Source organism: Schistosoma haematobium, chromosome 4, assembly GCF_000699445.3.
Source record: "Schistosoma haematobium chromosome 4, whole genome shotgun sequence".
In the NCBI taxonomy this organism is placed as follows: domain Eukaryota; kingdom Metazoa; phylum Platyhelminthes; class Trematoda; order Strigeidida; family Schistosomatidae; genus Schistosoma; species Schistosoma haematobium.
Window position 1 is genome coordinate 6,806,154 of NC_067199.1, and position 26,658 is coordinate 6,832,811.

The 26,658-nt window shown below is 38.1% G+C and overlaps 1 protein-coding gene across 1 annotated transcript in view; it reads right to left on the reverse strand.

The window, feature by feature from the left end:
• MS3_00007274 (uncharacterized protein) overlaps positions 1–25,849 on the reverse strand; it is a 28,595-nt gene extending 2,746 nt beyond the window's left edge. Inside the window, exons 1-10 of the mRNA XM_051215540.1 lie at positions 25,625–25,849; positions 25,509–25,588; positions 25,336–25,476; positions 24,903–25,302; positions 19,690–19,975; positions 17,895–18,045; positions 13,108–13,257; positions 5,708–5,837; positions 5,050–5,201; positions 3,309–3,341 (exon numbers count right to left, since the gene is read on the reverse strand). Of these exons, the coding sequence (XP_051066066.1) occupies positions 3,309–3,341; positions 5,050–5,201; positions 5,708–5,837; positions 13,108–13,257; positions 17,895–18,045; positions 19,690–19,975; positions 24,903–25,302; positions 25,336–25,476; positions 25,509–25,588; positions 25,625–25,802 (1,701 nt within the window). The 5' untranslated portion in view covers positions 25,803–25,849. The remainder of the gene's footprint in view (positions 1–3,308; positions 3,342–5,049; positions 5,202–5,707; positions 5,838–13,107; positions 13,258–17,894; positions 18,046–19,689; positions 19,976–24,902; positions 25,303–25,335; positions 25,477–25,508; positions 25,589–25,624) is intronic.
• Positions 25,850–26,658: the final 809 nt, after the last annotated feature.

Sequence of the window (26,658 nt, forward strand, 5' to 3'; positions counted from 1 at the left end):
TCCTGATTTTAGTCTGTTCAATGTTTCTATGCCAGCAAAGGTATTATTCCTAGGAAACACAATCAAAGTCAATGGTAAGAATATAGAGAAAATAGGGATGCGACAACAATTACCAAAAGCTGGCTTAGTCACTTGAGAAGAATAAGTAAATGAATAGACTACTATAATCAGTATTCAGCACAATGCGACAATTCTCATTACAAAGGGTTTCAGTTTATGACGGTAATTTTTTTTATCTAAACCATAAATTTACTAAATTTTTAGACTGCGTTTTGAAGTTAATTGCAGGTGTTCATACCGTAGGTCACAGATGACATCTTCATATGGAGAATTTCGGATATTTAACTGAAAGGCATGACCATTATCTGAGGACTGAAATTCGAGTCCCAAAAGGTTATTCGCACATAGTCAGATTTGAATCTCTTACTACATCGTAAAATAGCTTCCTAACTCAATGTGTGAAATAGTAAACATTCCTGAAGGTCGATCTCAACTATAGATCAGCAGATTGTGCAAGATTTAGTAAAATTGTTGACATGAGACAAAATCTTCTATGAAATAAGGATATTTATACCAGAAATGTGAAAAAGTTGAGACTTCATTAAAACCGATAATGAGAAAATATACAGTAAGTTTAAGCGAACCCAAGGAAAGTTCAATGTTATGTCTTCGTCAGTCATAAATATTTCACAAATTTCTCCGGATTCAAGTCTCATAATCGGTCAACTCAACATCAAAAAACATAATACGACAGAATGCATATATGGTGTCGGGTTTTATTTCGATATATCAGCCGAATTGGGCATAAATTTATAGAACAGCTACTTGCAGGCACATAATGAGTCTCAAGAGCTTATCATCAGAAATTAAATGTTTAACTGGAGCCGGATACAAAGAAAAGCTACTGAGGACAAGGGTTAGATACTTATTCACAACCAAAGAATCCAAACAAGACCTTAGTTACCACAGAACTTTTCGCCAAATGAGATTTCACGATCGATTTAACTTGTGAATACCTTCGGAATTCCGTATACTTAGGGAACGTTGAAGTATCTTAGGCGAAAACGGGTAAATGATATTTGGAAAATAATGATATAAGAAATCCCTGTTTCCATAACAGAAACGTCTAAAAGCTATAGGAATTCATCCTTGTATACACTGGACCACCATTATAATAACTTTAAACAGGATTGAAGCTTTAAGTGCCAATGTAAACAATAATAATGTCCCTATTGCCAATGTACACTCCAGTAACCACTGTATTATGGTATGTAATATGAAGTTTAGAACGTAAGCAGAAGTTTGGATTTGTGAACTAGTAACTAAAGGCCGTGCTTTAAACGTTAAATCACAGTTTCATATATATGATTCAGCCACAAGATGAATATATTACTTTAGTTGCTAAGATCAAAGACGTCACCATGTTTATCCGAGAATTAGTATAAGACATGATTTACCATAGTAATTAAAAACTATTACCTCAACAATATATTATGAAGTAAACACACAGGATATTCATCATGCAGTGTTCCAGATAAATGGACAAAAAACAAAAAATTACATTTCCGAATCACGACACAACGTTTGCATAGAGTTTCAAACAACAATTGTTAAATTAATAAATATTGCGAATCAATAACATCAATAACTTTACCTAGTAAATCCGGCTTTACGTATCATAAATACAAAAGCCTATCATCCAAGGGTGATACTATCTTAAATAGAACTAAATGATCTATCAAAGCTATCTACATTTTATTCCAGATGTACCTGTTATGTGAACGTTTAAAAACGTCAATTGGCTGTCAAAACTGAGTCGGTTGAAGTGAAGTGACAGTGAACCACTTGATCACAAGCCATATGCTAAAACCGATGGACTACAGCTAATTCTACACACGAAGAACCCTTCTTTTACAGACAAATCAAGTGAAAGTTATCTCAAAAAATGACTGCCAGACGAAACTTGCGCAACGTGGAACAAAAGAAAAATATAAAATTCATTGACAAAGTATTGAACAATACAACTGGTTTCCAGCTAAACTCTAAGTCTCCAAACTAGTGATACTATCTGATTGCCGAAAAACTGAAATAGGTGAAGTGATATGTTCGAACCTACAACCAAACGGATGGCCACGCGTATACAGCCACTGTTAGGGAAGTCTTTTAACCAATGAGTAACCGCTCTTCAGTACAGAAAGAAATTAACAAACGGGAATAGATCAATGATTTCTTTCATTCCGATGATAAGTGAATATATCTATACACTACATTGTTTATAAATAATGTTTAGTGTTGACATATTGTACCAACCCCAATCACTATATTCATACAGTTTATGTTTATAAACCTATTCTGAAATCAACTATTTCAAATTTTAACGAAATTTTCAGCTGAAAAAGAAATAAGTGGTAAAATATTCAACAACAAATTTATTTGAACAATTCATGACAAACGTTTTTTATTGTCAGGAATAAAGAAATCTCATCATAGCAGAAAGCTTTGGAAGATCTCTGAACATCAGCGGACCGAGAAGAGATACGGCTGCGATATTTCGTATTTTACATCATGGAGACGGATATATTCAAAATTCAAACACGGAAATCTCTGACATGAAGTACTCCATGAACCAGTCTCATATGAACTTCCACTGGACCAAAGGATAGCTTTTTAGTTCCAATAACCTAACAGACACGTTGTGTTTGTTATTTTTGTCCCGGTTGTTCAGTGTTTTTCTATCTGACATACAAATTACAAGCGCCTCTGAGTCTTTTTTAACAAAGACAATAAAGGTTTACTTTTTATATAAATCAGGCAACAACTCGGAGTTAGACTTAAGTGTTCACTATGAGTTGCAAAAACCAGATTTTCCAAGTTCGATGTCAGATATTTTGTACAACAATTTACCTACTTGATATATTGAAATAAAAGATAGTTATCTTCATATAATTGATAGTGAAATTTTCGAAAACATTCTACAGGCAGCCAAAAATATGCAATTAGCGGGGATTTACAAAGTACTGAAGAGTCGTTTTGATCCGGTTTCTGGTCATAAGCCCAAACATTCATAATAAAAAGACTACTGATCGTTTTAAAACACCCTTTCAATAGGTAGTGTTTGGAACGTAAAGTAATAATACCGGTATGAACAATAGTACTGATAATAATGACGCTTATATTGTGCTGAATGGTAAATTGTTGAAAGAGATCTGTATATGTGAATTATTGACACAAACCTGTCAAAAAACTGACATAAATAATATTTTTTAAATAATAAATCATTCCAGATTAATCAAATAAAAATTTCTTACTTTAGATCCCAGAGATTTGCTATCGAAAGACACCTGCAATAGGTAAACAAAGTGGAAGCATTTTGAAATTAGTGGTATGATAGTGTTACTTTGTAGGAAACGAATTTTTATTTTCAAAGTAAACAATGTAAACTGAATCTAAATGGTAGATTTGAATAATGGCTAGCAGTGAATAACAGAATGAGCGTTCCATCCTATGTGGAACTTTTCAGGACGTATATCTAGTTCTTAGCATCATCAATGGGGGAAAAACCCTTCCAAATAAAATGTTGCACAAGCTACCAGATATCTGGACTCAGTAGGTCAGCAGATAACGCGGTAGTGCTTAAAGCAAAAAGTAGTGGGCTTGAGTTTCATTCTGAAAATCAACACTAGAACGGAGATACATTGATCCAACGAGTCTCATATAGGATGGGTAGGGTGCTTTACTAGGTTCCATTGCTGGGCATTGTTCAGCTTTAATAGCAATAAATCAGAATAGAATCCTATGGTATAGTTAACTGGTCCCATAAACCTAAAGCACCTTTCAACGTAACAACACAAATATGGCCAACAAGGAAAAAGAGGCGTATTTTAAATCCATGTTCAATAGAACACTGGATAATAATTTAAAACCCCACCTTCATATTTTTAATAATCCATACAAACATGTCGTAGGACTTTGAATATTCCAGATATTGCCAAATTATCGAAACAATAAGATTTGACTTGAAATCCAGACTACCATCAGTATGTGTAACATAGTATTCGCGAAGATCTGCTGATCCTGGCACCAAAACTTTACTTATAAAATGAAACTTTACACAGAGAACTACAAGAATTTATTTGTTTAAATTCAATCTGTTGGAGTTATTTGCTAAAAGTTATTAAAAGTCTATCCCATACAACCATAACCTTAAATGATATCGAAGCGGTTCAAATGCCGACTACTGATTAACTTTTTCAAGACTCATTCATGATCTGTGTGTTATCCATCCACAGAGCAGACCTTTTAAATTGCGCCTCCACCTTTGGGCATGACTCATTCATAGGGCTGATATGACTAATCCATTTAAAGTCTGTCATACATGGGCAGGTGAGAGAAAGAAACCAATTAGCCAATCGAATTACAAACTTTAAAGGTGACTGTGATTGGCTGAAACCATGAGTTCTGAATTTACTAAAGAGCCATCGAAAACGTGAATTTGACGATATGATGGGGAATTAACTGATTACCGGGTACAATGATGGAGTGAGCAACTAGATAAAGCATGATGAAATTATCACCTGCAATGAGAACAGTTAACGTCCTCAGAAAATTCGGTCAGTTTGGTTTTACCGATCCCTACATGTCAAGCAAATATACGTTGTTTACAATACCCAACCTTCAAAACCTCTGTAAAAAAAGATAACTTCATCTAGAGAAGCAGTTCCAACAAAGTTCCTCACATTGGAGCAAAATAACTGGTTCAAGATAAAGCTGCACTGTTACATATTTATTCCATACGTAATTGGGATGAGACAGAGATAAAAACTAATGGCCATATATAAATAAAATTAATATATTTGTAATATCCCAATGAGTCAAAAAATTAGATTTTCTGACGTTTCGTGACTCAGCGTAAGCCACTTCTTCAGAGAATAAAAGCCATCTAGTCGAGCGAAGATAGTCAGGTTGGAGTAGTATGTCAGATGAAAATATAATACAGAAGTAAATATTTTAGAACAAATCTACAGACTTAACTTGCAAACACCCACTTACTTCACTGCTTGTGTCAGGAGTTACGTCAACTGAAGAAGAAGATGGGGTCGGACTCTTCCCACCATTATTCGATGACCCTGACTGGGTTTCTGAAGGAGTTTCTGCCTCTCCGGCACCATCTATAACTACACTAGTGTCCGCAGCCACAGCACCTGAAAATAAAAAGTCCTATAGTGTTATACAATAACATATCAACTCGAAAGTTTGTCTCGAAACAAAACAAAGTTATTGTTTTATTTATTACTTGTGCTAAGGAATGGAAACTTTTAACTAAGCTACCCAGGAAATAACCTCAAATGAAAGAAATCAACAAAAACGAGACTTGGGTCACATTTGCAAGATGTACAAGCAATGTTGGATAAGATATTTATACAAGAGTTCTAATATTAAACTCTTCAAGGAATCGATTCAAATAGCTTCGAGCAAATATATTTAGTTTAATTTTACCACCTGAAGTTGTTAGAATAACATAAATATACTCTTAGTGACAAATTTCCATTGTTCATTAATGATAAAAAAACAAGAAACTTGATTGGAAAGCTTTCTGTTAATCCCATCCAAAACGCTCATTACTAGCAGATTTACATTAGTCGCGCAAGACATAACTATAAGAAACATATACGCATTTATGTATAAAAATCATAAAGGATTCAGTTACCAGTCATATTGTAGTCGAATGTAAGTTCTTCACCTTTCCTTATAAATCTAGACGCGTAAAGCGCAATACGAGGTAACTTCGTATTGAGACACTCAATAAAAACACAACGAACTGTGAGATTGGGATCACACTAAAAAAGGGAGAGCAAACCAAATGGTAATAGTAATTTGTATCAAACATAATAAATTGAACATTATTAAACTATCTGGAAAGCACCATATAAAACTATTCTATACTACATACCTCATGAAATGCGACCAATGTGTAGCAAGTCCGAATCTCCCCCCCTATTTCGGCCTAGTAATCCAAGTGGTACCAATAGGTTTAACACAAATGCTGTAGCCGAAAATGGCAGACAAATGCGTATTTCCTGAATGATTTTTATGCAGTGCGCTGCAAATGATCCTCGCAGTAAACTACATGGGGACATATCTTTAAAAACGTGATGCGTTTGTTACCCACTGAGGAGCATTCATACAAACAACACAGGCCTTGAGCAAATCTGAGAATTTTGAACATACGTAGCATAAACAGGATAAAAAAATTTGACATCGTTTGAGGGTTAAAAGCATCGCAACAAATGACGACAACCGAAACACATTTTACAACAGTCTTAGCTTGGCTATTACAGGCCAGCTGGTCGGACTGTGGTAAGTCTGAAGGAGCCAAACTCGAGGCCCAAAGAGGACACCGTACTATCAACCACACAAGTGTGACGGCAGCAAGGTGCCACTTTCAGGCAACCAAATTATGCAACAGTGCAGCCTTTCTATAACGGGAAGCTGTTAGATAAGGTTAGGTCTAAAAAATAGTACACCTTGACTCACCTAACAGATTGCTTTCACTGGTGGTAAGACCGTATAAGCACGGGACCAGCAAATTTAATATTACTCACAAAAAGGATATGTATGACAGTGTTGGCGATACTGGATAATCAGGACTCACTTGGTAAACCTTTATTTTTGTAATCTTATTTTAGAAACTCCAGTTTTCACCTTCATATCGTAATTCTCACTTGGCAGAACTCTTCATGTCACTGGTTCGTCGCCTCTTTCATTGTGCTATTTTGTGACGTTTACCAAGGAAATTTTTATGCTGTATATATACGCTTGAGTTATGCTTGTTGTTGTTGTTCGTGCATCTGGCTGCTTGTGGAATACACTTTCCCTCTTCTGAACCTAAACTTTTTCTAGTTAGCGGGGTTGGGACGCATAGAATGGTTAGCTTATTGGTCGTGTTGCTAAGTCTTCGATCTGTTGGTAGATTTAGGTGATCTCATAATCTCTTCAAACACAGCAGACAGGCATCAAGCAGTTTCCCCTTTAGCCCTGTAGTCATGTTCTCAGATTCTCAAGACTATTCTTTACTACTAAGCAAAGATGGATAGTGGCTAGCAGTGGAATCTAAGACTTACTACGTTTCTTTTTTAGGTCACTTGAGAAGAAATATCTTACCATGGCATAGTCAGCCGCGAAGCGACAACTGCTCTTATTCATACACAGTGCTTGAGATAATCTTGTTCACAGTCGAATCGCTTTTAGCTCAATCGTAAATACCTACGAAGTTCTGACAACCCACAAATTGTTTCATATTTATTTCAATTGCTTAGTTCAGCTAACAACTGAGTTGTGTTAAACTTCGCATTGCAATAAGACAAAGACACCATGGTACTTTAGTATAAGGTGTGTAAAGCAAACTGCTTATTACATGTCTACGATTTAAGAGAACGCAAAAATGTCAGAAGAATGAATCTGAAACAAATCAGAACTGGTTGTAATAGATTATTCATACGTTCCATTTATTTTCCGTTAAATAATCAGCACTTTGTTATCATGTAGCTATTCAGAGATAAGTGATGTGTAGCCAAGTTGGTATTTCGTTTTTTGACTTGGATATTTAATTATGTTATGGTTCAGGGCAGTAGGGTCAAAATGTAGCGATTAACTGTACACAAAATTACTTACTTTTAATTTATATAGTATCTTTCTACTATTTAATGGTTCGTTCTGTGGATTTGTATATAACCAACTTATGCTATATCGTAGCATATTTATCTATGTATGCTTAAAAGGAGTAGTGATCGATAACCATAAATAACTAACTGAACTTATCAAACGAGCAGTTATTACAACGTTGAGTGTTTGTGAAACTAACTCCAAGAAATATGGGACTTTGATGTACACTTGTTGAAGACAATTGAAACGAAGGGTTTCAAACAACCCGAATAGGAGATGTAAATAAGTCATCAACTCTTAACCACCTTGAAAAGATCATAAATAATCTGATATAAAGGTCAGCTATACCGAGTTACCACCGAAGACCTTTAAGGATGGTGGCCTAGTTTTAATAAGTACATTTATCGAGATACTGGCTAGAGTTTGAGAACTGGACATGATCCAATCCACCTCGTTACGATCACTGATCGTTCTGGTTTATGAGTACCAAACAATCTAGCGACAACCACAGAAATCAGTTTGAATAATATAGTATCTAAAATATTAGCCTTGATAGTCAGTCTTTAACTAGGGCTCGTAAACAACAAACTTCGGAAAACCAGTCTGGTTTCGTGCCTAGAAGAATATGCATCGGCCAGAAATTTACTCCACATCAAATTAAAGGAGCTTTACATGCCTACTAACTCCACCTGTAGCTCTTCTAGAGTTACTGCCGGTCCCAAGCCCGGGTAAAGGAGGAGGGTTGGGCATGGAGTTAGCGTCCCCATCCCGTAGAAATCTAACTCGCTTAAAAAAACGCTTACCAGAAAAAATAATTCAAACCATTTTAACTCTGCCCTGAGAGTTACAAGGTCTTCATTTAGAAGAATTATGACGCTTCATGGTGAAAGCCGAGCTCCTTCGGAAGCCACGAGGCCGATGCCCCTTCTAACAACCAGAGCAAAAATTTTTATAGGTACATGGAACGTTCGAACAATGTGGGAAACCGGGAAGACCAGTCAAATAGCAACGGAAATGTGGAGATACAATTTGGCAATACTGGGAATCAGCGAAACCCACTGGACCCAAGCTGCACAGAAAAGGCTAGCTACGGGAGAGATGCTGCTATACTCCGGTCACGAAGAGGAAAGTGCTCCACACACTCAGGGAGTTGCTCTAAAGCTGTCCAAAGGAGCACGAAATGCACTTGTAGGATGGGAATCTCACGGATCCAGAATCATCAAAGCATCATTCAAAACAAAGAAGGAGGGGATCACAATGAATATTATCCAATGTTATACACCCACCAATGATAGCAACGACGACATTAAAGATCAATTCTACGAGCGGCTGCTGTCAATCATAGAGAAGTGCCCAAGAAACGACCTCACCATTCTGATGGGAGATCTAAATGCCAAAGTCGGAATAGACAACATCGGATATGAAGATATCATGGGACGGCATGGACTGGGAGAGAGAAACTGAAATGGAGAAAGATTTGCAAATTTGTGTGCATTCAACAAATTGGTCATAGGAGGCACAATATTTCCACACAAGCGTATACACAAGGCTACATGGATCTCACCGGATCACACTACAGAGAACAAGATAGATCGTATTTGCATCAACAAAAAATTCCGAAGGACAATGGAAGATGTGAGAACCAGGAGAGGGGCTGACGTAGCTTCAGATCACCACCTAGCTGTAGCCAATTTAAAACTGAAGCTAAAAAAGAACTGGACAACTGGACAAACGGCACTACAAAGGTTCAATACAGCCTTCCTTCGAGATACTGACAAACTCAGTGAATTCAAGATAGCTCTCAACAACAGGTTCCAAGCCCTTCAAGATCTACTGAAGGAAGAAGAAACTACTATGGAGGACAACTAGAAAGGTATCAAAGAAGCATTAACTTCAACGTGTCAAGAGATTCTGGGTCTAAAGAAACACCATCATAAGGAATGGATCTCTATAGAAACACTGGACAAGATCAAAGAAAGGAAGAACAAAAAGGCAGCAATTAACAACAGCCGAACACGAGCAGAGAAAGTTCAAGCACAAGCTGAATACATAGAAACAAACAAGCAAGTGAAGAAAAGCATTAGAGCCGACAAGAAGAAATACGTGGAAGAACTAGCAACGACGGCAGAAAAAGCTGCTAGAGAAGGAAATATGAAACAAATTTACGATACAACGAAGAAACTATCAGGGAAATACAGAAAACCAGAGAGACTGGTCAAGGACAAAGAAAGCAGGCCAATCAATGAAATTCAACAACAGTGAAACAGATGGGTAGAGTACTTCGAGGAACTCCTGAATAGGCCGGCTCCAATGAATCCACCGGACATCGAAGCAGCACACACAGATCTTCCTATAGATGTCAATCCACCAACGACGGAAGAAATTAGAATGGTCGTCAGACAAATCAAGAACTGGAAAGCAGCAGGACCCGACAACATACCAGCTGAAGCAGTGAAACCAGACGTCGAAGTAACCACAAGCATGCTTTACCTCCTATTCAGAAAGATTTGGGAGGAGGAACAAGCGCTGATGGACTGGAAAGAAGGACGCCTCGTCAATATTCCAAAGAAAGGAGATCTGAGCAAATGTGAAAACTACAGAGGCATTACACTACTGTCAATACCAGGGAAAGTCTTCAACAGAGTGTTGCTGAACCGGATGAAAGATTCAGTAGACGCCCAACTTCGAGATCAACAAGCTGGATTACGTAAGGATCGGTCGTGCACAGACCAAATTGCAACACTACGGATCATCGTCGAACAATCAGTTGAGTGGAACTCGTCACTATACATCAACTTCATTGATTATGAAAAGGCATTTGACAGTGTAGATAGGAGGACATTATGGGAACTTCTTCGACACTACGGAGTTCCTGAGAAGATTGTCAATATTATCCGGAACTCATACGACGGACTACAATGCAAAGTCGTGCATGGAGGACAGCTGACAGATGCATTCCAAGTAAGGACCGGAGTCACACAAGGCTGTTTACTCTCTCCCTTCATCTTTCTTCTGGTGGTCGACTGGATTATGAAGACCTCGATATCTGAGGAAAAACACGGAATACAATGGACAGCTTAGAATCAATTATAAGATTTGGACTTCGCAGATGACCTAGCCCTCCTATCGCATACACACGAACAGATGCAGATAAAGACAGTCAGTGTAGCAGCAGTCTCTGCATCAGTAGGCCTCAGCATTCACAAGGAGAAAACCAAGGTCGTCAATTTCAAAACGAAGAACAACAATCCAGTCACTCTCGATGGAGAAACTCTGGAAGATGTAGAGTCCTTCACATACCTAGGATGCATCAACGATGAACAAGGAAGTTCAGATGCAGATGTAAAGGCGAGGATGGGCAAAGAAATGGCCGAATTCCTACAAGTGAAGAACATATGGAACTCAAAACAACTGTCAACCAATATCAAAGTGAGAATCTTCAACACCAACGTCAAGGCAGTTCTACTGTATGGAGCTGAAACTTGGAGAACTACAACAACCACAATCAAGAAAGTACAAGTATTTATAAATAGTTGTCTACGCAAGATACTCAACATCCATTGGCCGGATACCGTCAGCAACAGCCTTCTGTGGGAGAGAACAAACCAACTTCCAGCTGAAGAAGAAATTAGGAAAAGACGATGGAAATGGATGGGAAATACATTACGCAAATCGTCAAACTGCATCACGAGGCAAGTCCTAACTTGGAATCCTGAAGGGAAGCGGAAAAGAGGAAGGCCAAAGAACACATTACGTCGGATAATAGAAGCAGATATGAAAAGGATGAATAAGAACTGGAAGGAGCTAGAAAGGATTGCCCAGGACAGGGTTGGATGGAGAATGCTGGTGAGTGGCCTATGCTCCTTCACGAGGAGTAAGAGGCGTAAGTAAGTAAGTACATGCCTACTGACGCCTAACTAAAATATTTCCTGAGATTAAGGAAGTATGCCTACAGACCACCTGTTTTGAGTCCCGCGATAACCTAGACTGGTAGTTGGAGGCTTTGGATAATATGGCTCAAAATCGCTCACAATGGTGCAGATGCATTTACTTTTTTATTTTTACTTCGATCATGAAATCCAACATTCCTTCATATAACCTTCACTTTATCTTTTCGAATTCTACTATCAGTGCTTAGCCCTTTTCATCGTCATCGCTATCACTTTATCTGAAATTCTTTTGCTATACATCTTATTAACTTTGTCTCTTCGTTTTAATTGGTTATGACAACCTGGATCAACAGATATGTGTGCCAGGCCCCACGCTGATGATTTACTAACTCATCTTTTGCGTACTATAAATGAAAAGACCAAGTGAGAAATGTCGATGTCAAACACAAAGTACTCATCAAAGATAGGAAGTCTATTAATCGTTATCGTCTGTATTTTGGATATTAGTAGCCATTCGCTACTTATCCGACGAGTGGCGTTGGGTGGTGTACCGGATATGTAAGAAAAAACCCAATGGTAACCAAACAAAAACATGGTATTACTCCACACAGTGACTAGTGCTAAGGCGGTCGCAAGAATGGTCAGATTTTCTTAGAAGGGCTAAGATCTCTTCAGGAACGATAACCACTCGCATACTTTCTACCGATTCGATTTTCGTCGTGACGTTTACCCTTTGATTGGTTGTCATTGGTGGTTCGCTAAATTACTACATGCCCGAAGGTCACATTTTGCTACTTGATAACAACTTTTGTACCGATTCCTTTTGAGTCGCTTGCTCTACCACAAAAATCAAGTTACCTGCAGTTCCGATTTCTTCCTGTCTTAGCCCTTGAGGTTTCATGTGTTGAGTATAATTGACTGTTGTTAATCCCGAAGAAAGCCGATCGTATTAGAGAAGCTCAATTGTTTCCGTCCCTAAAACCATAACATCGTAGGTCATACTGAACCCCAAATAACAAGACAACACCTAGGCTGAGAGATATCAGTAGGTGAGGATTAATTGGTTGAGTTTCTCAAGATTATACTGATCAATGGTTGGATACATTGTTCAATATGCATTAAAATCTATCTCAATGGGGGAGATTCATTCTTTCTTTGTCTACCCCTAAATCTTAGGTCTGAAAATTATTTGAGAATTCCTATTACACAAATTTACCCTTTCTTTTTTAACTACATTCCCTATGCTGGTCCTTTTAATAATCGTTGATAATGCTACTACTATGGTGATGACTTTATCTCGTTTTGATGTAGTTTAACAAATTATACCTATGCATATATATGCGGTGTTTTAAGTTCTTATGATACTCCTAAAAGACGGGATTCAAGAGGTGATGGTGAACAGACAGTGACAAGTTAGGAATGTAGTAGGATTATATTACAAAACAACTAAGCAACCCAATGTTTAACAATTTATCACACGCGCGTAAGACTTCAAATAGAAAAATAATGCCAAGAAATATCGTAATAATTACCTTCTTGTAAACAAAACACTTACCGAATGATTAATAAAATGTGATATATTTCCCATCTGAGAAGCATCTACAGTGTAATAAGCATCACCTTCGAAATCCAAATCGAAAAGATATGTCATAGTCTGTTTATCGTATATTATTCCTCGTTTTTCTGCTTCATCAAAATTAAGAATCTGTAAAAATGAACAATAAGTCATTAAATAATAGCTCATACGTGATTATTAATCGTACGAAACACAAACGAATAGCAGTGGTGAAATTTATCATAAATAGAGATATTCACAAAATCCTTTATAATAGACGATAAACAGATAAGTTGTAACGCAATTCCATCATTGAGAGAATTCGATCAACAATATGAGATCAAAGGAATCATTTTATCTAACGTATTTCGACATAATTGCTTGCACAATTCTGACGTATTAAGCAACATGACCATACATGTCATACATTTATTCGATGTATGGCAGACTAACACATCTAAAGCTTTTTAACAACCATGTTTGAAAATTTTACGACCAATTACTGATAAATGATTATTCATTTAGGCGTATAAACAGTGCCGCAATGGGACGCCAAAAAACTAATTAGGAGTAGGACCCCCAATGGCCTGCATTTTGAGCTACATCTGAGTTGCACAATCCCTAGGACCCTAACTGGAGTTGTAGTGCAACGACAGATGTTATCCCTAAACAGCTCCTACACCCAAGCATCAAATCACAAACTGACGGCCTATCTTCTTTTTCTGTTCAATCACAACGTCAGCAGATAAAGTCCAGCGTATAAATCGCTAGGATGGCCAAACCGACGAATTCAGTGCTTTAAGATCGTGGCGCCAATTGAACTATAGTTACTGCACCCAAATACACATCGCCACAACAAGATATTGTTGACGTGTTATCACTACAGAAACTAATCCTTTCCACCCAGAATACACGTATACAAATCTACATCTACTTGAAAAGAGATCTTTGTATTACGATTGTTTCATATTGCTTCATCTCATACCTTACTAACCAACTTAAGCCTGTTGTCCCTCGTGGAACAGCATAGGTCGCCCACCAGCATTATCCACCCAACTCTGTCCCAAACAATTCTTCTAAGCTGTCTCCAGTTGCTAATCGTCCTTTTCAAGTACGCTTCTAATTCTCGACGCAGTTTGTTCATTGGCCTTCCACTTTTCCGTTTACCTTCAGAATTCCAAGTTAGGGCTTGCCTCGTGATGCAGTTTGGTGATTTCCGCAATCTATGAACTATCCACCTCCATTGTCTTTTCCTAATTTCCTCAACAAATGGGAGCAAATTCGTTCTCTCCCACAGTAAAAATGTTGCTGATGGTATCCGACCGATGGACATTGAGTGTATTGCGTAGACAATTGTGTAGAAATACTCGTACTTTTCTGATGATGGTTGTGGTAGCTCTGGAAGTTCCAGCCCCGTACAATAGAAATGTCTTGATGGTTGTAATGAAGATCCTTTGATGTTGGTTAACAATTGTTTTGAGTTCCATGTGTTCTACGACTGTAGGAGCGCGATCCTTAACAATCCTCGAAAATGGTGACCAAGTACGTGAAAGATCCCACATCCTTCAGAGCTTCTCCACCAAGTGTGATTGGGTTGGTATTCTCCGTGTTGTATTTGAGGATCTTTCTATTTACTTTGTGTATGTTGAGGCTCACTGATACACTGGCTGTCTTCACCTTTCATTTCATAGCAGTGGGAAGCAATCGCAGAAGCCAAGACGTTCAAACTAACTGGATGTAAATAGTCTTTTGGAGACAATGACGGTCAAACATAAAATGTCGCCAAACATCCTCAGATCGAAGGTTCCAGGTTTAGCAAGCACAAAGTAAGAATGGTCCCATAGAAACGCTGTAAACCTGGCCTTTTACAGCCAGATTAACATCATGACGGGGTCAGGGTTGGATCAGACTGGAATAAACCACGCTGAGTTTGACTACGCGCAAATTGGTCTCATCACCCGAGCCACCATTAGCACCGAAATAGCTGCCCAAATAAACGTTGTTCACTTTATACAACCGTTCAACATAAATATTCCCGGAATATGCTCCTACGCCTTGCAGAGGTATCTGGGAATTTTCATTAAGTGAAGACGTAATTAATATATCAACGATTTAAACAAAAACCACATAAACCTTTGCAAGCCAGCCTTTCATAGATTTCACACAGTTTGCGGAGTATAACAGGACCCAATAGTTAAAAATTATTCGACAGTAGCCCTACTTCCTAATATTTGTATACACTACATCGGGAATTTCCAGAGTAAGAATGACAACTGTTTTATTCTGAAATGTTGGGACATACTCAATTTCCTAAAACTAAAGGTCGGCTCGAGAACGATAAGACCAGAAGCAGCAGATTAAAATCCGAGAAAGTGTATGATGACTGCAAATGGGTGTGGCAACAGTAAGGAGTTCGCCTCGAACAACTAGCATCTGGAGCGACCCTGCTTTCTCACAACGGAAGAGGTTAGAAAAAGTCGACTTTAGAAATATCACACCTCACCTTACCCCATGGATTTCCGTCTCCGGCGGTAAGGCTATTTAAAGTGCAGAGCTAACAAATTAAAGCCTTTCCATAAAAAGGCAATTAGCGACCGGTCTCAATCATTTGATCCTTGGGCTCTGGGGTATACACTCTCAAGTTGTTAAGGCCACCACTAATTCATCTATTTTTCAGGTCCCCTAGGAAGAAATATACTTCCACAGTGTGCGAAACCGGGAAGTGACAACCGCCCTCATACTCCTGACGGCACCCGAGATCACCTTGTTGATGATCGAATCCCTCCCTCACATCTTAGTAATGGCCTTCAGAGTCCGCCCGACAACGAATCCAAATAAACCACATTGCTGTCAGCCATCGTCGGAGAGGCTTGGCAGAAGACTATCGCTCATTCTGGAGCATGTTTAGACCCAGATCATGCTCCAGTTCGAGCACGCATTGGTTCGCTTCTTGTTGGACGTGAAAAAGCCACGAGAAGGAAACTACTTAGAGCACAACCTAATGATGAAAAAGTTAATATATTTCAGGAACACCTAGGGAGAGAGCTAGTCAATCGTGAAAATGATATCCACCCCAAGGCAGCTTTATATGATATCCAAAATGCTGTGGAAACAGCAGTGATATCTACTAGTAACATGAACCAAAAAGTTGGGAAGAATCAGTGGTTTTCAGCGGCGTCTACAAAACTGATAAATGCTCCGAAATTCACCCCGTCTGACTCAGAACACATTGAGAAGTGGATGCAGCTTAACCTTAGGACTACAGGAAGCCTACATAATGATCATAAGCAGTGGTGGATAGTGAAAGCAGAATACATGGAAAATGCAGCAGCGATAGGTAACAGGAGACAACTGTCTGGACTTATCAAGGATGCAGGTATTAAAAATACAGCTGTTAGTGGGAATATCTTGGAGAAAGATGAGACTGTTATTCACTCTAAATACAGGACATTGCACCAATGGACAGAACACTTCAGGGACACAGTATGACTGGTTTTCAGATATACGTTATTTACTCACTATCTCCACCAACTCTTAGTCAGGTTGAAAAAGCTATACGTAATCTAAGGCGAAGGATAACAGCAGGGTCTGATGGACTAAGCCCTGAGAATTTTAGGGATGGTGGTCCAGTTCTAACAGCTAGACCAGATGAAATCTTAACTAGAATCTGGGATCTGGACATAGTTCAATCTTACTGGTCTGGATCGCTGATTGTCCCAATTTATAAGAAAGGACAAAAATCCTCTTGTAACAATCACAGAGGAATAAGTTTAGCAAATATAGTGTCCAAAATATTAGCCTCCATAACATTTCGTCGTCTAACTACTGGTATTCTGTTATAGGTGTCTTCGAAGCATTGCTCTTGCATTTTGGGACCACGGAATAAGCAGTTTCTGGGTTAGGAATAAGGTATTAAGCGAGGATGACAAGTCAATTGGTGAGGTAGTAAATCTCCGTCAACTGAAGGTGGTTGGGACATGTATTATGTATGCCAAACCATCACCTACACTGACGGGCGATGTTCTTTGGTGTATGAGTGGGCTAGAAGAAGGGTAGAGGCGAGGAAACCAAGATATGGCATCAGTTCACGAAGTCACAGATAAGTGAACTGAGCCATGTTAATAGGTATAGACTACTTGGTTGGGGTCCGCATGACTATCGTAACCAATGGCTAGACTTTGAATGACATGGCTCAAAATCATTTGCAATGTCGCAAAAGCATCCGTTCTCCGTCTTCCCTGAAATTCTGATTTCTTTAATTCCTTATAACATTTATAGCGTTTTATTTCACTAATTTTATTTTAAGTCGTATTTTCGACATTGAATATTTTCAATCACCACTGATACTTGTACTGCTTTTAGTATTCTAGGATTTGGTCAGACAACTTAATCTGTCTATGCTAACGGGGTATGAGAACTTTAGCAGATGTACATATGTACGAGGTTGACTGACTGGTTGATTTGTATCTACAAGCCTAACTTAAATTACTACAGCTAGCAGTTAGTTGTACCACGTCTCTCAAACCGAATGAAGAAACATAGATTTGAAGCATTGGCGAAATAACTGCAAGTTATACACTGGGATGGCTTTATTGTAGACTTTCTGTGTATCTGTCACAATAAAATCAGACTAATTCAGTGACGAAACAGTTCACAAAAACAGACTACTAGTTAGTCGATGATAAGGAAAAATATATATCAGTAAGATGAGGGTTACGTATACATGACTTTACTCAACAAATTAATTTGAAGCACCAAACTTTTTAAAATCTAAGAATGTTGCTTACCTCTCCTAAGTATTCAACGACAAATGTCCCTTTACTAATGGGGACCACTGTTTTAACGCCCCATCCTCGGTCACGTGTACGGAAGACACACAAAGGAACTTTCCGTCCAAGTTGAACAACACGAAATGGACAAGACGAATCGCATGGACATCTAAAATTTGAAGGAATTGCATAAAATTACTAAAACGTTTATAATGAGTTAGTGATTAGCAAATAAGGACACTTTAAAAGGAACAGGAACAGGTCCTAAGAAATCAGTGATAAGAAGCTCAGTAACAATGATATCGTCCCTTTCCAGTTGATAACTCTACTATATACAACAGTAAGAGTCAAGATCGCTCATGTGGTTGAAAAGAGTAAAATTGATGGGGCAGTGGTTCAGTCATTTGATCCTCAGTCACTAAGTAGCAGATTCGAACCTCGCTCCGCTACTCCGGTTCCGGAAAATGGACAGTATCAAAAGCCCTAATACTTGGGGTATGGCTCGAAGCCAAGTACACAAGTCCGTACTTGGTAAATGAATTAAAAAATAAAAGTGAGTAGACTGCATCGACAAAACTCGAAAATTTCATATACACGATTTTAGTGACCCAGTAACTAGGTTTTAGGGTTGTGAAATATTTAGAACCCATTTAAATATGCATAGAATATCGTTTTGTAATGGATATACTTAACTTTTAACTGCTGAACTGAGTTTAAATCCCGTTATGTCAATTTACTTTACATACACGGTTATTACAATTCATCTGTACAGAAGTGTAGTTAATAGCATACTTTGATAAGTTAAGAAGTCTAGATATTAAGTGACCAAAACACAATTATCTAAACCCAATCATTTCCAAGAAACAATTTGTAACGATGGTGGATAAAACGCTTATTTATAGTTCATAATACTCGGGGAAAATTATATAATATATAGGAGAAGCGTCTAGACTAACGACAACGTTCAATAACAAATTACGTTAGTGTTATTCATCAATGAACTTGTAAAACACTAAATAGTGGGCTACATAAATTTATTTTCTAGATACCTACTTGAAATAAAATCTGATGAAATAAATAAAGGAAACACTGTTAATGAATAAATTTAAAATTTATTAGCCATTTGAACAAGATGAATACCTAAAAAAAAACATAATTCTCGATCAAAAATCGTACTACTAAATATAAAGTATCATGTAACTAATTTTAGTGATTGAATGAAAAAATCTATGGGACATATATATTCTAATTAGAAGCAATCAATTATAAAACGTAAAAACGCTCGTTGTCAACCAAACAATGTTTACACTTTTGATTGAATCCAATGTAGATTAAGTAAGTTTGATTATAATTCAATATTTTCTTTAAATCCTACTACATTAGTTCTTTAGAAAAATGTTTTGATCATTTAGTAGATTCAATTATTAACAATTTTTGCTAGGGTTAATCAAACAAACTAAATTAGAGCAGAAACATGTATGTCCTTTTTTAAGTCTTCTGGTAATAAATCTACCTAATAAATTAAAAAATATACCAACAGTCAAAAAGTTTTTTAAGTGACAAGAAAAGTGTACATGAAAGTTAAGGATAGTGAGATAAAACAACACACTCCCAAGTTTTTAAATTAATTGTATAAAGGTAACCGAAATAAACAGATGAAATAAGTTATTGATATTTCAAATAATGACAAAGGGATTATAATAATCCTAAATCCATGAATAGTAAATCGTAATCGGTAAATAAATTTTCATCAACTATGAATATTGGTTAAAAATCAGTTAGAATATACATAAATAATGTTAAGTGAACGCACAAGGAGTTACATTCATAAACAGGATGACCAGGAGGGGCAACGAGCCTTTTCCGTTTGTCATAGGGTGGAACTGCACCAGCACGAACAGCACAACAACTACGTCGTTTATTGATCCAACAAGGATATATAACTGGTGAACTGCTTCCATCTGCTTTACGAATTTTGGCTAGCTCTGACTGATCCAAATTGTCCATCGTACATTCACATCCAATAGGAGCTTTGGTTGGTAAGAATACATCTTGTCCAGGTAAATAATCTGGAATCGGCTGGAATTCAACTGGTGGGCCTGAAGTGAAAATAATTTTTAGATATCGGGATTAAAATCTAAAGGATGCCTAGATATTTAAATTGAGTCATATGCTTAACGACGGCTTTGGTTACAAATAATTAACAATCTAATTACAATGTTACACAATATTCCAATAATGTTTGTCATAAATCTAAAGTGTTAGGCACTGAATATGGTTAGATAAACCTAACCTACAAAAAGTCCAATATGTATTATCTTCTACAAAAATGACTGGATCTTTTGTACCAACAGTATGATTAGTGGGTTTCCAACTCCAAACAAATACATATTCAAAACTACAGTAAACATGTGATTTATTTATTATTTATTTTAACACATAGATATTGGTACAAAGGGGCACTAAATACATATGCGCCACACAAACCTCATTCGAAATGTGAGTAGGCTGTGATACTGCCCGGGTGCCCAAACCGAAGCAGGTGGTTTTCTTAGGGGGCCACTCTCCGAGCCTTCGACCTGAAGGTCTGATCCACAAGGCAGTGGGGCATCGTAAGGAGATGCAGTCCCGTGGAAGGCAGTGACCAGCGATTGGTTCATACGCCATTTGTTCCCTCAGGATACTGGAGCCCATGTGCACCATTGGTTTGGGATCCGGTTAAAGAGCCGGACATTCGCTTTTCGTCCTCTCATTTTCGTAGACAACACCCCCGCCACGAGAAGGTAGTGAGTAGGAATTCCCTGGCAGAGGCTATATACGCATGACCATGTGAGAGCATTTCGAGAGGGAGAGCGGACTCTCCCCACTCTCGGCCGTACCAGAGCATTTAGGGGCAAGCATGTGATTTCATAAAGTCACAGTTAAAAAGTCCTACTAATTTATTTGAAGTTCCGTTAAGTGATAGTCAGAAACACTATGTGAGTGTACTACAACTACATCTCACTGACCTTTGCTTTGAATAGATAAACTACTAATTTTGAAAAAAGAGATCGTTGCAAAATGTAAAATTTGGGAAACGATCTAGTACTACTCTGATATGTTTACCATAGACGTTTAGTCTTTCGTCAAGATCGATTCTGTTGTTGAGCTAAGGTATTTTCTGTAAGAATATCGACTGAAGGGAATCTAAGATCTACTTAAACTCCTAGGAGTTTATTTATCAGTAAAGCTCTCTACTTGACAGCAACTCGTTGTACGTGAAGTCCGGATTCAAGACTCTAGTGAAGTAGTACAAATGTGATGCTCTACCTGTCGATTCGAAAAACTTGTTTCATGTGAGGTTATCTGGAGATTCTGTGCCATTTTCGTTCGGATAAGCTGGCGTTGGTGTCTCTCTAAGCTCCAGAGCAAGGGTGGTGCTAATCGATCGAATCCCAACCACCAGTCGTTTATGCGCCATCAGATTAGAGATTTATCAAAGTGAGGTAAAATTAGAATGGGAAACTATGTCTCTTCTTCATTTCCCCTTACGTTCTGATAGATTACAGCTTAGATGCAACCAAGGATGAGTTCTACCAACAGTTTGCTGGTCCCTTCAAGAAAGCACATTATTATAGTGCTAACCAGAAACTCTAATGTACAAGTCAGGCATTTAGGAACATAGGAAATTCGCCTGAATAATCTTTGGGGTCACGTTGGCCAGATAATGGTGACCATCTCCTGACGTATTGTGCAGACAAATTTGTTTCCAGCTACCAACTATCGGTACAGTCATCGCCAATGTACTACATTGAGTCCTTCCTCAGCAACTTAAGCCCGAACTTAAGTCAACTACGTGGAGATCAGCTACTATTGGTGTAATCATATATAAGACTCACTTCTTTTGAAATAACTGTGCGGACTTTGAACATGACTTGGTTTGCATCAATCTTATGTTTTAGTAGCCCACAAACTTTTCGTCCTAAATGAATTGGTGTAAGCAAATTGGCTACACAATCAGCCGTAACCCAATATCAAACGAAACTAGATTTAAGGCTAGCTATCAACCCACCGAAAAGTATATATGAGCACTGTCTGCATTTGCATGATACCATGAAAATGCCGATTAAGGTTGCTTGTGGCTTCGCAAAACATCTCGCTCCTAAGATTTGGTTTTTTACAGTCTCCTTACAACCCCTTGACGAGCGTCAGTCAACTCCAGCTAATCAGGAGCGTGGCAATAAAAATAAACTCTTACATAAGGTAATTGTATAAAGTTTTCTTAAGGACTGAGAGGCCTCGTAGTCGAAACATGCGAGTTGGAAGCAAGAGTCTCATCAGACAACAGTCGGGAGCTGTCAACTCATCCGAGCCAAAGACATCAGTAAGTCTGGAGTGAGTGAAACAATTTATGAAGCTATTAGGACCCTAATCAACAACACTCAACATCTTGGACGATGGACAGAGTTCTTCAAGAGACAGTCCAGCCCATTCGCCCCTACCCAGCAACATCAATCACTTTCGTTCCTTTCGTGATCAGTGACGGCTGATACATCTAATGAGACAAAGTTCCGCAAGAGAATCCATCTTCTGAAGCGCCACAAACAATCAAACCTAGACGAGTTAACCTCAACCTTTTGTAAGAATGGTGCCAAACTTCCGATTAGGGAACTGGCTGGGTTCTTTGAAAAGGTTTGGTAATAAGAGCAATCAATATCCGTAGAAATCGTATATGCTTTACACCTCCCAAACGCAAAGTACTTTTACAAGACTGGCAGCAGCTGATGCTTATACTCGCTCTTTATAGAGCTCTTAAAAATAGTCGAAACGTTCTTGAACCTAGATAGTTGTGTGGGTTGATGATTTCATTTCAGATGAGGTCAATCAACGTATGGTGTAAGGCAGAGCAGCTTGAGCCAATATGAACCATCTTTAGCGCCGTCATGATGTTAATCTGGCCGTAAAAGATTAAGTTTACAAAGTGTTTGTTAGAGCACTCCTAACCTATGTTTGGGAAACCCGGACACTGTGGGTTGAGGATATTTGGCCACGTTTTGTACCTGATCATTATTATCTCCAGAGGATTCTACGTGTTTGTGTCCAGTGATGATAATTCAACCCATGTTACCATCTTGAAACATTGGCTTACATGGCGTGAAAATGTGTCACAAATGTCTTTCTAGTGGCTTCCAACTTACGTCAACTATGAAGAAGGCGAGATATCCGTCTATCAATCAAGGGACAAGTATATTGCGCGGCAATTCGTTCTGTTTTACTTTACAGCCGCGAAACGGCTATTAACTGTAGAAAATACTCGTCAGTTACTAGTACTTGACCACATATGTCTTAGAAATATGGCCAACATCTGCTGGGACCACTGGGTAATAGTGAGGTTAGACACAAGGTATTAGGGAATGATGGTATATCAGTTGATGAGGTTGTGAATCTTCATCAATTGGAATGGTTGGGTCACGTGTTGCTTATGCCTAAGCACCGATTACCACGACGCGCAATGCTGACTAGTGTGGGGAATGGTTGGAAGAAAGTTAGGGGCGGTCAAACCAAAACGTTGCATCAGTGCTTGAAGTCACTAACTTCTTGTCTGAGCCATGCAGTTACATGCAGACTACTTCGTCGGGGTCCGCGTCACTATTGTAACCAATGGTTGAAGACTCTGGGTTAAATGGTCCAGAATCGATCACGATGGCATCGGTGTATACACTCTGTCTTCCCTTAAACCGTGAGATCAAAATTGCTTTATATCTTTCTTTCTGTCAACTAATTCTTTCTTCCTGTACCATATCCTTATATGCAGTCTTTCTTTTATATATTATATATATTTTATATATTATCACCACTTCTACTACTTCTATGAATTCTGTATTTACCGACAATTAGTACTCTAATAAGCTAACGTTGTCAAGTGTTTGATTCCTAGAGGCAGTCTGCCGAAAAAGTAACAATCCATATCAAAGACTATTATCAACTCGAAGTCACAACTGCTCACATCACTGGTTAACTACCCTCACTTATTTTAATTCGCTAGTATTGTTGCTTATATGGACAAACAATTCTAAAACCCAAAACGCTAAACGAAGCTACAGAAGATCAACTACTTTAACTAGGTTTTAATGAGGTATTGATCGTCAGGTTTTGGAATATAGACATACTTTCTGACATCTGACCTCAGTTATATTCCTTGACCTTAATCTATTACCTGACTCTGTTGATCGAGAGGTCCTGTGGTAGTGTCGGCAATCAAAAAGCCTGCCAAAATACACCAGCCCTGTAAGGACTTTACTTGAATACCGATGATCAAATCAGAGCTTATGGAAAATTGTCATCGGGATTGATAACTTTAGGTGTACGTCAGGACTACTCGACTCACTGTTCACCGATTTTGTTTGATTTCTTTGTAAACGTGCTCCCATAGGTAATTAACCCCTCGTCAGGTTAATTAAATAATAACTTACCTGAACACTATCTTGTTGGCTGGGAGCATGTCAACGACACTATCTGATTATGCTAATGAAATGTAGTCTTATAGATCCATTGAGTAAGATTAAAAGGATATCTGGGTTGTATTTCATATACTAAGAACAAAATGTTTCAAAACCAGTCTGTACCAATCGCGTGTGTGAGAATTAAAGCTGTTGTGGTGACCGCCTTACCATGGAAGTTCAGGCGACCATAGTATGCTTGCAGCGTTATTCTGTACCCTTAATTTACCGGTCTCACTCGTTTAATATGAAAGATATTCTAAGCAGTTTATTCACTAGCAAATCAGATACTGTCATTTCGACCTCGCTGACTGATCCTAATCCTAAGGTTACTAAAAGCATAGTAACTAGGTTTAGTAAATACTTCTTAATGACTAATAAATGCAGCAAGCACTGAATACATGCATCTCAGCTTGTCCATAGAGTGAATATACATTTTTTACAAGACATTTAAGTGCGAATGTCTGATGGAAACAGAAATCTAGCTTCATAATGATTCATTAAAATGCATTGCTAGACAAACTTTTACGTAAGAATAGGGACTCACATTCAGAATCTACAGAATTTTCGACAGTGATTGGTGCTTCATTTGAGTATACAGTGTTGAGTTTTTGTTGAAAAGCACTTAGAGCAGAATCTAACACTTGTTTATCTTTCCGACTAAGACGAATACGTTTGGTAGAAACTGGCAAGAGATCAGCGACACTGGGAGGTCGCTTGAGTGAAATAGATTCTATAATGCCTTGTGATATTTGTGATGAAAAAAGCTTTTCGATGTTTATGGTGGGTAAGTGTTTGTATGGTCGAAGGCTATTAGTAGGATCAGGTTGGAGACTAGAAAATCGTTCAAGTAGATATAATGGTAGCGACCCAGATGTATTGACAGCTTCCTTCAATCGATCCATTACTTCCTGAACCTGTGATTTTCTATCAGGTTGATTATCAGGCTGAATATATGATTAATTATCAACAGAACATACAGGAAGCATTCCAATCGTCGAACCATAAGATTCAATAAATTTTTGTATTAAATCCTCACATCCATGAAGATTAGATTCTGGTTCCCATGTATTGAACACAGGTGGCCACCCAACCCATTTTACATAATAGAAAACAACACCCTGGAGTTATGAATACGAAAATGTGATATTACTTTGTTAACAGATCTGGCACGTATGGACTCAACTGCAAACTCGCTACCTTCTGGAAACCTTAACTCTTCAGTACTGTATACTAAATGACGGTAAACATGTAGTCAGGCAAACGTACATTCATCTAGAAGTTGGTAAGTTTTCTTCAACGGAATTTTCGACAGACATGAGTCCAGCAAGCACCAGCAAGTTTCTTCCGAAAGAAGTAAATTGTTTTCTCTTGCCAACTTAACTACATTTCGTAAGCAGTCAGGTTCCACAACCGATGCAGGTGAGAATGAAAATGTTAATACCATCTAAGATCTGAAGAAGGCGCAACTTCTTAAACCTTAGGTTGTGATATAGAAAAACAAGTACTTCAAATAGTGATTTTAGGCACTAATTATAAATTATCGGTGGATCAAAAGTTAATTAAACAGTAAACTTTCATTTTTATGTGTGAAATTATATATGAGGACACGAAGTACATTGGGTATGTAATAGTAAATAAATCCCCGAAAAAATAGTTTTGTTGGTCGTCGACATTGATGCTGACCTTATTGATTTTCATGGACACACCTCAGCTAAAGTCGCTTGGCCAAACATCCACACCAAACTACGGGTTGGTAAGCCATGCTACGCATCCCTTTCAACTACTAGCCAGTTTAGACTAAACGCTAATAGACAAATCGATAACCTGCCAAATATATCTTCGAACTCCATTCCCGACTCATGGTCTGGCTGAGTTTGTATACATCGATTATAAAGGTGCCACTTGTAAAGACGTTCTTCGCCCACACCACTTGATTGTTGTCGACGGAACTCTTGAGAAAGATAACGAGATAATTTCAGTTGGAAACATTAAGCTCATTGATATTTTTTGTGATAAACGAGGTAAGACTTTCAAAAGTCACAAAAATTAGTAATTAGGAGGAATCAGCTCGCGTGGATTGGTGATTTTCGCTAATTTAACACCACATTCGCAAACAGTGACTAATTGGAAGTTCTGAACATTTTAGGCAATACAATGAATTAAACTGACCGGTAACATTCAGCCAAAATTCACTGTTAGCATTTATCTCCAACTCAGAACACGTTTTTCAGTGTACCTGTCCAAGATTTCCTTTAATGTAGCCTACCTATTTTGTTAAGCATGATATCCGTATGCGAGTT